General features: G+C 39.6%; 1 protein-coding gene across 3 annotated transcripts in view; it reads right to left on the bottom strand.

Annotated features, from left to right (window-relative positions):
• LOC118110590 (guanine nucleotide-binding protein G(I)/G(S)/G(T) subunit beta-1) overlaps window positions 1–13,542 on the bottom strand; it is a 35,104-nt gene that overhangs the window by 3,234 nt on the left and 18,328 nt on the right. The window contains exons 1-9 of one of the 3 annotated variants that reach the window (XM_035158501.2): window positions 11,213–11,370; window positions 9,937–10,043; window positions 8,779–8,817; window positions 8,400–8,506; window positions 6,526–6,589; window positions 5,739–5,901; window positions 4,355–4,421; window positions 3,232–3,433; window positions 2,509–2,725 (exon numbers count right to left, since the gene is read on the bottom strand). In XM_035158501.2, the coding sequence (XP_035014392.1) occupies window positions 2,509–2,725; window positions 3,232–3,433; window positions 4,355–4,421; window positions 5,739–5,901; window positions 6,526–6,589; window positions 8,400–8,506; window positions 8,779–8,817; window positions 9,937–9,993 (916 nt within the window). In that variant the 5' untranslated portion in view covers window positions 9,994–10,043; window positions 11,213–11,370. Of the gene's footprint in view, window positions 1–2,508; window positions 2,726–3,231; window positions 3,434–4,354; window positions 4,422–5,738; window positions 5,902–6,525; window positions 6,590–8,399; window positions 8,507–8,778; window positions 8,818–9,936; window positions 10,044–10,514; window positions 10,948–11,212; window positions 11,371–13,542 lie in introns of those variants that run through there. The other 2 variants (XM_035158503.2, XM_035158502.2) reach the window with 2 other exon arrangements.

The following is a 13,542-nucleotide window of genomic DNA, read 5'->3' as shown; positions in this document are numbered from 1 at the left end:
CTGACAATGACCAGCCTGACATGTTTTAGTTGTTTGTTTAAAATCAAAAAGAGTCACATGGCACCGTAGAAGCTTTTGGACAATTATTCCAGTCTTATATTGACCCAATATGCTGATAATCTATATCCACCCGCTGATGGATAAAGTGAGTGTGTGTGTATTGTATTGTATTTGAAATAGGTAGCTCCGATGCGGGCCTCCTCTGATCCCTATCCCACAAAGCAGTCAATAGCTGTAAAGTATTCATGCCTCCACAGGGGCTCCTCACTGCTGGAGCAGGTGACGCTTGCTGTTCGCCCAGACGTATATTCATGCCTTTCATACTCTGCTGAAATAAACAATTACAAACTTCTGTGTCAAAATTGGACTCTAGAGAAGTAGATTGGTTTGTTAAAAAATGAGGGTTGACACTTGTACAGAGGACGGTCCTCATCTAGTCTGCTATAGTTTGCACTGTCACATCTGAAGACACCTAAACACAACTACCAAAATGTATCGTACAATACAGCTGACACAAATTCATACAACCATCACCTGTGTATTTATTCCACGAGTGACCATCTGCTATTTGGTAAAAGGTCAACGCAAGTGGTGTTATTAGAGTTGTGTGTCGCACAAAAAGAAGCCCCAAGTTTGCTGTGATGTCAGCTAGACGTGCTACATGAAAATATGGCTACAACAACCAATTAAGAAAATCCTTAGTGTGTCAATAATGTATAAAATGTATATTTAGTGTATACAACACACAAATTCTACTAAACTTAAATTTAATTTCTGCCAGGTTTCATGGTTCTGGGGTGTTTGCTCACTGTGGGACCTGTTGGGTTTCTCTATTATGCTGTTCCTTGAGATGTGATTTAGCGCTATACAAATAAAATTGAATTGAATTCTGCTAGTAGACACATTTTCAAGTCCAGACACATACATGTGGATTATGGTCTGAATTTAAGATGTTAACCTCTACTTTCACAAGCCTTGCCGGTCTGATGCTGAGAGAACGGTGCTGGAGTTGTGCCTTTTGCTTAATGCGTGATGTTTGATTTGCAACTAAATCTGTGCTAGTATGAGCACCGAGAAGCTAACTTCTGTGTAATTACACCACTAAAATTTCCTCCACTGTCTTTCCCAGTGTTTTTCAGAGTTGCCTTCGAGCAAGCAGTCGTCCACATGTCATGTGAGTTTTTTAAAGAGGCATAAAGCGGCAACTTGTGAAGCTGCCAGGCAAGAGTTGTTGTGTGATTGTCTCTCCGATCGCAGCCTTGGAGCCCTGCAGCTCCTTCAGAGACTCCACAGACCTCCTGCTGGTCGGCTGTATCCTGTTGCATATTCAGGGTCTTGAAAGATTTTCTTGTATCCTTTCCCTGATGGGTAATGCTCAGTCTACTTCTCACAATTTAGTTTGGAAATTTTCTGCTGCCTTCATGATTTTCTAACAGGAAACTGTTTAACACTCCAAATACTGAAAGTCATACATAATGACAAAGTCCAGGGAAAGACATTGTATAAAACAAGATCTGCAGATTAGAATTAATTAACTTTTTACAATTACAGTGAGCCTGTCAAAAACAACTCAACCACATCAACTCTAGTTCAGGTTGACGCCTCTGTACGACAGAATAAAACAATTTCCTTAACAATAAAACCAAATCCACATAACTACGTTTCATTTTTGTCACATTACCCAAACAGCAGTATGAATAGGGCTATTCAACCTTTTTGTATTATATATTTTGTCAAACTGATAAATGGTTGGTTTTTCAATCTGTTGCAATGAATAAATAATAATTGCCTCCACCACAGAGGTCGTTTTCATCTGTGTTTGTTAGTTAGCAGGATTACACAAAAACCGGACAGGTAACCATGAAACTTGGTGGAAGGATGTGGCATCGGTCAGAAAGAACCCATTCAAATTTGGTGAAGATCTGGATCAGAGGGCGGGTCCAGGATTTTTTTGTTCAACTCTGATAGAGATGGTTTTTCAAAATTTTCATTGATTTCTCAAAATATTATTCATGGAACTTTAATTCTAAACTTTAATGACATTAAAAACAGCTCTACAGCAAACTATTCTAAACTGTTCACCATTGTATAGTATTATAGTAGCATATATTAAAGCAGTAAAGCATATATCTTCTTAAGGCATTGCTTAACTTTAACCAAAAGAGACTGTGGTAGGATGAGAATGAAACCCTGGTCAATTTCTGTACGACCACAATGACAAAAATCCTCCGTTTCTACCCACACACCTAGTCCACAATTCTTAGCTGACAGTGAAAATTGTGATTACTGTTGGTTAAGCAGTAAGATGAAAGTGTTAGCACTGTCATGAAGCAAGTAACAAAATAATTTCATATCTTTGTTGGTTTGAAGGAGGGTGGATTTTTGTTTGAGATGAGGCTAATTCACCTAAAACATGTCTCATATCAAGGTTCTATCATATATGTTTGGAAGTCTGTCAGGGCAGCACATTCCTTTAGCTCGGCTCTTCAGCCCTGTGTCGTGGCTTACCTGCACGGTCGGCCTTCAAAGTGTCCCAGACGTTGCAGTTGAAATCGTCGTAGCCGGCCAGCAGTAGGCGGCCACTCTTTGAGAATGCCACGGAGGTGATACCGCAGATGATGTTGTCATGTGAGTAAACCATCAGCTCCTGGTCAGCACGCAGGTCAAACAGTCGGCAGGTAGCATCGTCTGAGCCCGTGGCAAAGGCGTTGCCATTGGGGAAGAACTGCAACAAAGGTCAAGGTAGATGTTTTAGTTGTCGATACTTGCATGTCATCACATATAAATACTTTACCTTAAAATGATTGTAAAATATTGCACACATGTCTTTATTGAGTCACTTTGATTATCCTGAGGTTATTTTAAAGGTATTAATCAATTTTAAGTACATGAATTAGTATTTCAGGAACAATTCTCTAGTATACACTACTGTGAACTCCTCTGTAACATAGATTTTTCTGCAGAAAACTTTAATTCAAATGCATTTAAGGAATTTGGTGTCAGCTACGCAAGAAAAAGAGAGAAAAACACTGAAATGCAGTGGAGCAGTCATCAACACCTGACTCAAACAATCTGGATCTTTATTTACAATTTGTTGATAAAACTTGTGAATTTACTTGGACATGCCCTCAATAACCTAGTTGCTCTGACAGACTGGATTTGGATGTGTCTTGAATGTCTAGAAACTTGAGACCTTGATATGTGTGAGTTTGTGCATGTGTGTGGCCTTACGCAGATGGCGTTGATGTCTGACTCGTGGCCAGTGAAGGTCTGTCGGCACATTCCTTCTCTGATGTCCCAGAGCTTGGCAGAGGCATCGCAAGCTCCAGACACAAACAGCCTGGTGTCGGGTGCCAGAGAGAGACTCATGACATCACCGGTGTGACCAGCAAATGTAGTTGTCTGCTGACCAGTCTCAATGTCCCACAGAGCGCTGGAGGAAAACAAAACGAACATCATCAAATTTCAGCGGACACATAAAAGTCTACACCTGGAGTCGTTCAAGAGGGAAACTGAAACTCTATTAAGTCATTCTAATCCAGGAGGTTACAACATTTGGGGTTTAAAATTTTCTTAAACAAGGTAAAAAGGCATCTCTATGGCAGACAATGTTAGCTGATATTGCTGTTATGTTTCAAAAAATATTGTTGACAGCCATAGAAACCTACAAAGGGATGAATAACATATATAATAATAGACGTGCAACTAATACTACATTTAACGGCTCCAGAGTGCGCGACCATAGTAGTCACACATGCAGCCAGAAATCTATCAAGGGCAGCTAAAATATTTCCATTGGTTTCAACAGATTGCCTGACATTTAACACGTCTGTCAATCTGTGTGAAGTGTTAATTCCTTTTCCCACCTGCTTAAAAAAACAAGGCATGGGTATGTGTGTGAAACTGCGCCCTGTGCTTCACCTCAAACAACATCACAACCTTAATACATATGGGTAATTTCAAATTAAGGGAAGTATTGACTTATATCGACACTATTTTGTTGGAGCCGTTAACCTCCACGGCACACTACTTTTTTTAAAGATGTAAAAATCCAAAAAGGGCAAATCTTTTAAAATGTTCTTATAAAATCCATGTTATATTATTATATCAAGGCCAGAATACTGTTTTAAGCCAAGAATTACTTGTCTAATTTCTGTGGTTAAGATATAATAAACACCTAAAATGTAGCACCAGAAGAATCTTTTGGGGTGCTCTTAAATCAAAAAGATGGGCTGATTAGTGCTGGAGCTTACAGCATTAAAATGTAGGACAAAACCCTATTAAAGAGTAATTTCTGGGGTCCAAATATGTGGTGGTTATATGAAACTGAACTGGGTGCAGTATCACAACTCACCAGGTGGTGTCTCCAGAGCTGGTGACAATCTGGTTGTCATCCAGGAAGCGACAGCAGGACAGGTAACCTGTAAGGAATCAAACACATTGATGATGGACCATCTTTTCTGTAATATTCAGAGGCACAGGCTTAATTTCCTCACTGTCTGCACAGAGAGAGAAATCTTACTCCAAAACATCATCACTCGCTCTGTTTCTCTAAATGTGGTGGAGATGAATCGACTAACTCGCTGCCAGAAACAGAAAAAAGCTGTAAGACATCTAATTCCTTTCTTGCTTCCATGGTTCATCTTTTACTTGCAGGCTGAGCGTGTGTACCCCTCCCTAGAGTGAGGGAACTAGAACTAAAATGCTGACACACTTCCTGCATCATGTGACACTGATCAGATGAATGCTCCTTGTCTACAGGCTCAACACTTTCATTAGTGTGAGCTGGGCTACGGCTCAACCAGCTCCTGTTTTATAAAGAGACAGACGCACCATGTGACTGGCATCTTTTAGATGTGAAAATAATCAAGGTTACACAAGCACATGAGGTGGACAATGGGAAAAAAAGAACACACTGCAGATCAGCTAATAATAGAACTGCTTACATTTGACTGGTTGTCTGGAGGAGGACTTACAAATTAAAATGACAGTTAAATGCTCTCATCGGTCCGGGTAATGTGTCCCATTCTTATTACCTGACAAAAGCCAAAATCACTATTTTGCCAAATCAGCTGTTATTTGGTCTCGTCTCCACCCAAAGAAAGACACGTAAAAAGTGTGAAATGCAAGCTTCATATAGGTTGAGCGCTCCGTCGTGCCATTTTGTACCTCTCGTGGACCTGTCTTGTCGTAGTGCACATGATCCCACTGAAACTAAAAGTACTTCTTACTTTCAACGACCAAGATAAAGTGTGCAGATCTTAGAGTACACTCAACATTAGTTTCTGAAATCAATCGAATAAAAATTCAAACAAACGTCTTAAACATCTTTATGTTTGAGTGACCAATCTGGAGAAATCAGTATTCCTCAATGGAGGATTGGGGCTTGTGTTTTTTTGCTGCTGACTTAGGACCTTCCTCTCCAGTCTGTGATGCCTGAAGCCGGACATTGCCTCCTGAAATTTCGCTATTAGTATAGATTATTCTTTATTCTCATAAACTTTCTGGATTCATGCATTAATTAAACGAAACTCTGTGAAACAAGGAACAAAAATATGTGATTTATTTCCCCATGATTTGCAGAATCTTTTTGAACTGGAGACTTCTGAGGGAAACGCAGGAGATATTGAATACATCGGTACAAATGTGAACTATTGACAGATTGATCTGTCCTTTAAAAAATCCTGAATGTGACTGATGGTGAAAGGGTCACATGCTAATGGATGTGTGCAGCTTACCTGTGTGCCCAGCCAGCTCACGGCTGACACGCACATTTCCCTCACGGGTCTTCAGGTTGTAGATGGAGCAGATGTTGTCCAGGCCTCCACAGGCGACGTAGTTCCCAGAGGGGGCATAGGCGCACGTCATCACCCAGGAGGAGCGCAACGGGATGGCGTGGACCTGGAAGAGAGGAGGAAGATTTAATATTAGATAGTATGCAGTGACAGATGGGAGAGAGAGAGAGTGTGACAAAGTCTGTCCGCAATATTAACTTAACCTTTCAAGGGCACAATGGCCACTATAAATAGCATTACCTGGCACACTCAAACTTGTTTTATACTGAAGTCAGCATTTAATCGAACTAAAACCAGCAGCCAGGAATGTGGGAGTAATGGTTAATTCTGATTAACTGGTAAAATGATGGTTCACCAGAGAACAATTTACCAAACCAAGTGGAAATATGTTGAAAGTCAACCACAATACACTACAATCAATACACACTTGCAATGTTTAGACCATATAAAGTCAAATCTTGTATTTCCAGTGGGTTTCACTTTTTTCAATGTGTTACTTGTACCAGCGCAAATATATGTTTGGTAAGATTTACGATTGATTTTAACATTATAATAATTTAAACCTAAACTGGTTTTGCTTTTCGGTTCCAGAACCATCTCCCTTTGGACAAGCTGAGCAATTAAATTACAGTGCATGCAGCATTTTTCCTATTTAAGTGAAAGAAAAGCATACACACATTGCAGGCCACCGCAGTTGTTTCAGTTCACTGGGATGTGTTTTTTATATTACCTTGTTTGTGGTGTAGCTGTCCCAGATGATAAGTTTTCCATCCTGAGAGGCGCTGACCAAAAGCCTGATGAAAAGAAAGAGAAGACAGCTCAAATTATATATTTCAGATGACTAGTTCGTTCAAACCTCAGGAAAAGTTTCATCTCAGTTTGAAACAGCAGAAAAGAATGACAGCATGTAGTTAGTGTCTGATTAATGCCCACTTCACTATATTAGACAAAACACATTAGTTTTTCATCATATTCTGTTATGGATATGTTCTGGTAAACAGCTTTATTTCAAAGCTGATGGTTCATCAACATCACAGTATTACAAAGGATGGAGAGTGCTAATCCTGAAAACAAATGATCCAGAGAGATGAGGCACACAAATTACTTTCAAGAGCTTTTTTCCCCCCTTTCAATATTTATTTGCCTCAAAACAGCCAGGAAACACTGCACAATACGGGCAGTTATTCTTACAGGGCTCAGTACAACCCCTGTTTTTGCTTTCTAGAGCAGACTCTCAGGTACCTGTGGCTACACTATCTGGGTGAATCCAACAAGAGTAACCACAGTAACGGTCCCAATGCACTAAGGGAAAGGAAGGAGTGAACACACCAATGTCTGGTGGGACTACGCACATCTTAACTACCAGGCTGCCAGGAACCCGCTCACATGTGCTCACTTTAGCAGGATAATAGGCCACTGAGAGAAAGGTTTGTGCTGGAAATTTCAATATGGAAGAAAATCAAGTTTCATCTTTTGCAGCCTTTAAGTAAACTTAGATTAGACCCTACATTAACGTCTGGTGCAATACTCTGCGAGCTGTTCGCAGAGGGGATGCCATGCTAAAAAGATTAATTCAAATCGATAGTTCTTGTTTCATTCATTTGACAACATGACCTTAAAAAAGTAAGTTTGGGCAACCAACAATAAACAGTTTAACTATCGTATAACAACTACAATCAGTGTCATACACACATTTTAAGATATATATTTGTGTAGTTGTGGGGTCCTCCCTCAATATTTTACTTCATATAGGAAAGGCTATTGAGGGAAAGTGGAACTAACTGATGGGGTTCTTTCTCAAAGTGGAAACACATCCCAGTCCAATTCAAGTTGTGTCTCCGCTGTGGCTAAAAATATCTGACTTAGCCTAGACAACATGAAGGGTCAAAACATCTTTGTGTGACCTTCTTTCTGGGTGGCTGAATCTCAGCAGGTAGTCTAATAAATACCCCTACTCCTCTGAGAGGTGAAATATTAACAGAAGAAGCAAACAAACGAGAAGAATTGACAGTGGATGAAAAAAAGTGTTACAATTGTTTCTTAGGTATATGACTGAGAGAATGATGAGGTGACATAGCAGTTTGCAAAGGCCTCTCTGTGGACTGACACACACCAGGCACCACAGTGATTAAGTTGATGGTTGCTGAGGTGAGAGGTGCATACAACTCCAGGGAAAAGAGCTTTACGTGAAGCGAGGAGTGTTGCTTCATCTGCCTTGGCCATCAGCCTCAACACAACTCTGACAAAGGCTGACTCCATTTTGAGTATTTTCCCTACCCACATACCCCACCCCCAATGCACACAAACAGCAGATATAGACACACAACACACTCAAAGAGTAACTGGTGAATGCCTAATGTGCTTTCAACTATCTTCACCTTTTTTGCATGAGTACAAATGTATTGGAGCACTGAGTATATGCTAATCAGACGATTTTGGACACATGTCAACAACAAAAAAACTGTAACTGAATGTCAAAGAGCGCTATTGTGGAAAGACGAGGACCCTCAGGAAAAGTAACAGGCACAAAGACAGTCAAGCACGGTTTTATATCAATATCCTGCATTTAGGGCAAAGGGAGATGGACTGTTGGGATGAGATTACCTCGAGTCAGTGCCCCAGTGCATGGCATAGATTTTAGCCAGATGCCCCCTCAATGTCCGTCTAGTGCGCATCTGAATTCGGCCAACAGGGTCGATGCTAGCTGTGATCTAAACAAGGTCAAAATCAGAAGGAAAAAAAGGTAAACCACAATAAATCTGCTGTTTGCATTCAAACTTCAGGTAGATTAGATTGATGTGCTGATGCATCTATTTGTTCAAGATTTAAAGATGACCTAAATGTAAGGAATGCAGGCTTCAAAGGATGTATTTCACTTCCCAACCTAACATAACAACTTGATATTAATATATTATATGTTACATCTTATCATAATGAAAGAATACACAATGAGTTAAGATCATGGCAAAAACATATGTCTTACCTGAGAAAGGGTAGCATCTGCACACGCTTTCCTGGCATCCTGAAACACAACAGACAAGTCAAATCTGGCATCTTAACATCAGTGAATCAATGAGGCCTCAGAAACCTGAAAACTTTATGATCAACCAATACACCAAGTTGTTTCAATGGCACAAACTACTGAAAAAGTAAAATTTTGGTAGTGGTTCTTGTATTCAAATTACAATACTGATTAATTTCATGTATAATATACTCCCAAACAGGCTGATATCATGTTGTAGTTGAAAGGCCAGTGGGATCTGCATCATATCACCATTAAAACATTTTCACCCTAACTAAGGATTCCTCTTTGTTGCATATCATATTAGAGATGTCAATGGGAATCATGTACAGGCATTTGCAGATTACTTTAATGTAACACTGCAACAATTCATAAAACAAATGTGAAGAGAACTTTAGTGGCTCATGATGGAATCCCAAAGCTGACTTTGGCAGGGCTCCAGAGTGCGACCATTTTGGTTGCACATGAGACCAACAATCTGTAAGTGTGACTAAAACATTTCCTTGGCTGCACCGGTGCACCTAACATCTAGCTGGACTGTCTCTGTATTTGATCGAAACGTGTCGCTTCCTCATCTCCTCTCCTCTGTGGAGTTAAAACTCACACATACAGGCCCTGGGCTGGCCCAACCCCTACTCACACACACTCACACAGCAGATATAACTGAGGAGAGGCGGTGAACGAGGCGGTAAATGTCGAACAGTGGTGACAAAAAGTATGAATACAAGATTTCCACTATGGACCGCCAATACAAACAGAATATCAACCCTGTTTCAGGATCAGAGGAGAAGCAGCTGTGGGTTTGTACCGTGTCAGAGTCTCCTGAACTCATTTTACACTTTAATAATAAACACCAACTATTGAGCTATTTTTGTTAGCAGAGCCAGAGAGTCCATTTTATTTATTAATCTGGTTATGTTTGGTTTATTTTTTATTTATTTAGGATATTTTCAAATGTCGGACTAAATATTCTTTAGAATTAAGTTCACATTAACTGTGAACTTAATTATGTGATGAAGAAGCAAAATAATCTTAATGAAAAGTAAGTTTTCATCAACGCCGATGCGAAATAACGCAAAACTGAATTGTCAATTTGAAAAGAGGCAGTGAGGGACTTACTCTGATCTGGTTCTTGAGCTGCTCAGCCTCCTGGCGTAGCTGATCCAGTTCACTCATTTTCCTCTGCTAATGGTGTGCTTCGCTCCGCCGCCTAGACTCTTGCTGATCTGGAGACAAGGAATGAAATGCTCAACATACATCACACACATGTATCACTTCATGTACACAAAATGCACATTTCGGTATCTTACACAGTTTTTCTTTACTATGAATTATTATAGTCATATATCATATAAATTACATGGAGGCCAGTGGAAAAGGTGCAAAGATCATTTTTGCTCCTTCTTCCATAATGATTTTCATCAAAAATTCAGCTGTGGATCACAAAACAGCCGAACACTTTCTAAACAGCTCAAGACTTGTCCTTGCCAGCTTGAAACTGTTACCTAGCAACAAGCAATACCTTAGGCTTAAGATAAACATTTTGAGGAAGATGTTGAATTGGTTCTCTCTCCTGAACAGCAGCAAACCCTTGAGTAAACATCTTGCCACACTAAGCAGCTGATGACCATTCCTCAACAGCGCAGAAAAGGATAAATAATATAAAAAACATGTTTCAAAAATCCACTCAAACATACCCAGCTATTGACTAATTTCAGCAAGGATTAAGAGTCCAGATAACAAGAAAGTTGAGAGGTAGATCAAAAGGCTGGCTTTGGTTTCGTTGCACTACTGGAGCCCCAAACAGCTCAGTTGGGTAGGGTCTGTCGAAGCTGTCAATGCTCTGGCCTCTGGACTCTAAACTCTCCTCCAATGTCATCCCTGTAATCCTGGGACACAGTTGATTCAGCTCCTCCAGTAAAATCCGGTTAAGACAAAACCTGCTGATGATCCTAAAAGCAGTGGCTATCCCGCTGACCCCAATCCTCTGGTTGACACTCTTAGCCCTGACACTTTCACTCTCCATAGTCAGAAGACAAATTCTACTAAAAAGAAGAACACAAGTGAAACAATTATGAAGTCTAGCTTTCAGGATTTGAGGCATCCTTGACACTGATGAAAGTAGTAGATTTCACAGTCATTACTATTTCAAGTGTCCATATAAGCCAGAGCAAGTTATCAGCTAAAAGTTTCCACTGAAAACAGTTGGCCCCAGGATGATTAATAATTTCAGTGGCCACATCCAGTTTAGGTCAATGATGGAACCATCTTCCTTTGATGCCTCCATCGATTACCCTCACAATCTGTTAAAGCTAAATTTGTTTACAGGAACCCGATCACTGCCCATCTAATGCCGGTCCAATCCAGTACCATATGAACTACAAACAAACCTTACCTCCCTGTTTCTCTCAGTTGCGCTAAAGACTCTTTGTGCTGGCGAGTGTCGAGACCATCTGAATGAACACCTTATCCTTCAAGCGCCCGACATCTCCGTAGCTACCTGTCACCTGATTGGCCAGTGCTGATAAATGGGTCTGCATCTAAGCAAGGCGCCTTAACCCCATAATCTCGGTGATACAAACGTCTCATGGTAATATCACAGGCTAATTCTTGTCTTCTCTGTATCAGCCGTCTGTGTAACAGGCAATAAACCCCAAACCATTTATGGGCGGGTCAGCAAAATGTAAACATTTGAAAAAGGTTTCACTGGCCCATATCATTTAGGCTAGGATGATTCAAACACTGCACTATATGAATAACTCAATGACACGCTGAAGTCTTTTACAACAATCTAAGCAGAGCCTGGCTTGATATATTTATCGATTTTATATTATCCTCATTAAAAACATGCAATGGCCTCAAAAATACAGTATAGTTTTGTTCTCATTCCATTTATTTTTTTACTTTATTTGAATAATTATATTAAAATTATAATTTTAATGCCATTATTGCATGATACTGACACCATGAAGCTCACCATAGAGATTGTGAGGCATGGGAGTGAAATAGTAATATGAATTGTCATATATATATAGCATATTCAGGCATTACTGTTGAATTTAAATACTGTTTCATACTGTCAGTTCATTAGTGTACTTTGTAAGCGTTTGCCCAACTCTTCCCCAATCACACCTGGTCCCACTGTAGAGCTGTACCATGGTCCAGCAATGATGGGGATGGACTCTGCAGTCATACACCTTGCTGTCCTGGCTTCAAATGACAATGTGACAGAGTATGCAACCGGGATTATCTATCACAGGCCTTAATGGGTTTCCAACTTTTCTTTTAAAAAAAAGTGCTAAGGCAACTCTGGTCAAGTTGTCGGGAAGTGAATGATCACACAATCACTTGGTTTATTAAGTGGTCATTAGTAAATACATCACATCACTTATACAAATAAAACAGAGTGGACTGCAGGATCTGGAAAAACTAAACAAAGTGAGGACAGATGAGCTCCACTCAGCTATGGCTCTTGCACAAATGACAAAAAGACTGAATGTGATATGAATTTGATCATGTGTATAACAGTGTTTAATTGAGAAGCTAAATGTAACCGACAAATATATTTAAAAAATGTTTTATCTCTAGTTTTCAAAACAATGTTGAAATGATAAATGCTGTTCTTACATGTAAATCAAAGCAACGCAATCTGTTGGTATTTAAAACATTTCCGATGTGTTGCTGTAAATGGGCTAGCTTTCATGTTTAATTTAAGGATCTATACATTTTTATTGGGTCCTTTTAAACACAGCCTCCCAGTTTTAGTTGACCAAATAAATGTCATACTTGAACTTCAAGCAATGCACAATTTTCCATTTACAGGGCTTGGCATCTTTAAATTTTTCTACTGCAGCCATTTTAATTTTCAACACAACTGGACTGAGAACAGGTGATCGAAGCAGCCTATCAGAAACATTCTACTGCGAAGTGTATTACAAAACATTCAGAAAATTGTATTTTCCTAATGCTTTGTATAAATTATAAATCTTTATCTTTTACTCATTAGCCTCTACTCAATAATAACATGGCCTCTAAAGCACTAAAAATTGTTACATCAGGTAAAATTTCAACAGATGAAATTTGAAATGATCCCCGACAAAAACATAAATATATACTAGTGATCAGTATTAGAGGTGTGATTCAGAGGACTATTTTTCTCTTGTGCTGGTGGTGGGAGTGTTGAAACCACTGGCAGCCCAACAGATAGAGCCTCGACTTCACTGCCTTCTCTTACTGCCAGCTATTTTTAGAGAGATGGTGGGGGAGGAGGGGGAGGAGTAAGAGGAGGAGGGGAGCAGACTTCACATTTTCCAGCCACTCCTATCAGCTCCGACATCTCGAGCACAACACAGTGAGGAGAGAGGAAGTGTAATTTGACTCCACACACACTAGCGAGTTTCATTCCTTCCTATACAGCAATGATGGTGCATGCGCCATGAAGTGGCTAAATTAGCTCTTTAATCAGCAAATACGTATTTCAGATGTTTCTTAATGCAGGGCACATTGTGTGAGCAAATAAAAACAAAAAAATTTTGGGATGGTAGAAAGCAAAGGTTTATATTTTAAAGCTTTTACACTGGTAAATTATATTCAATCTAAAATCAATTTAGAAGTGCAACTTACAGTAAGATGAAAAAAATGTCTATCATTCTTACTACAAACCTTAATGGCACAAATAATTGAAACTGGATTTCAGAGATTTCTTCAAATATTGAGATACCTGAA

This window comes from Hippoglossus stenolepis, chromosome 6 (assembly GCF_022539355.2).
Source record: "Hippoglossus stenolepis isolate QCI-W04-F060 chromosome 6, HSTE1.2, whole genome shotgun sequence".
Classification (NCBI taxonomy): Eukaryota; Metazoa; Chordata; class Actinopteri; order Pleuronectiformes; family Pleuronectidae; genus Hippoglossus; species Hippoglossus stenolepis.
The sequence above is the reverse complement of the archived record's forward strand: the minus strand, read 5'-3'. Positions and strand labels throughout refer to the sequence as shown.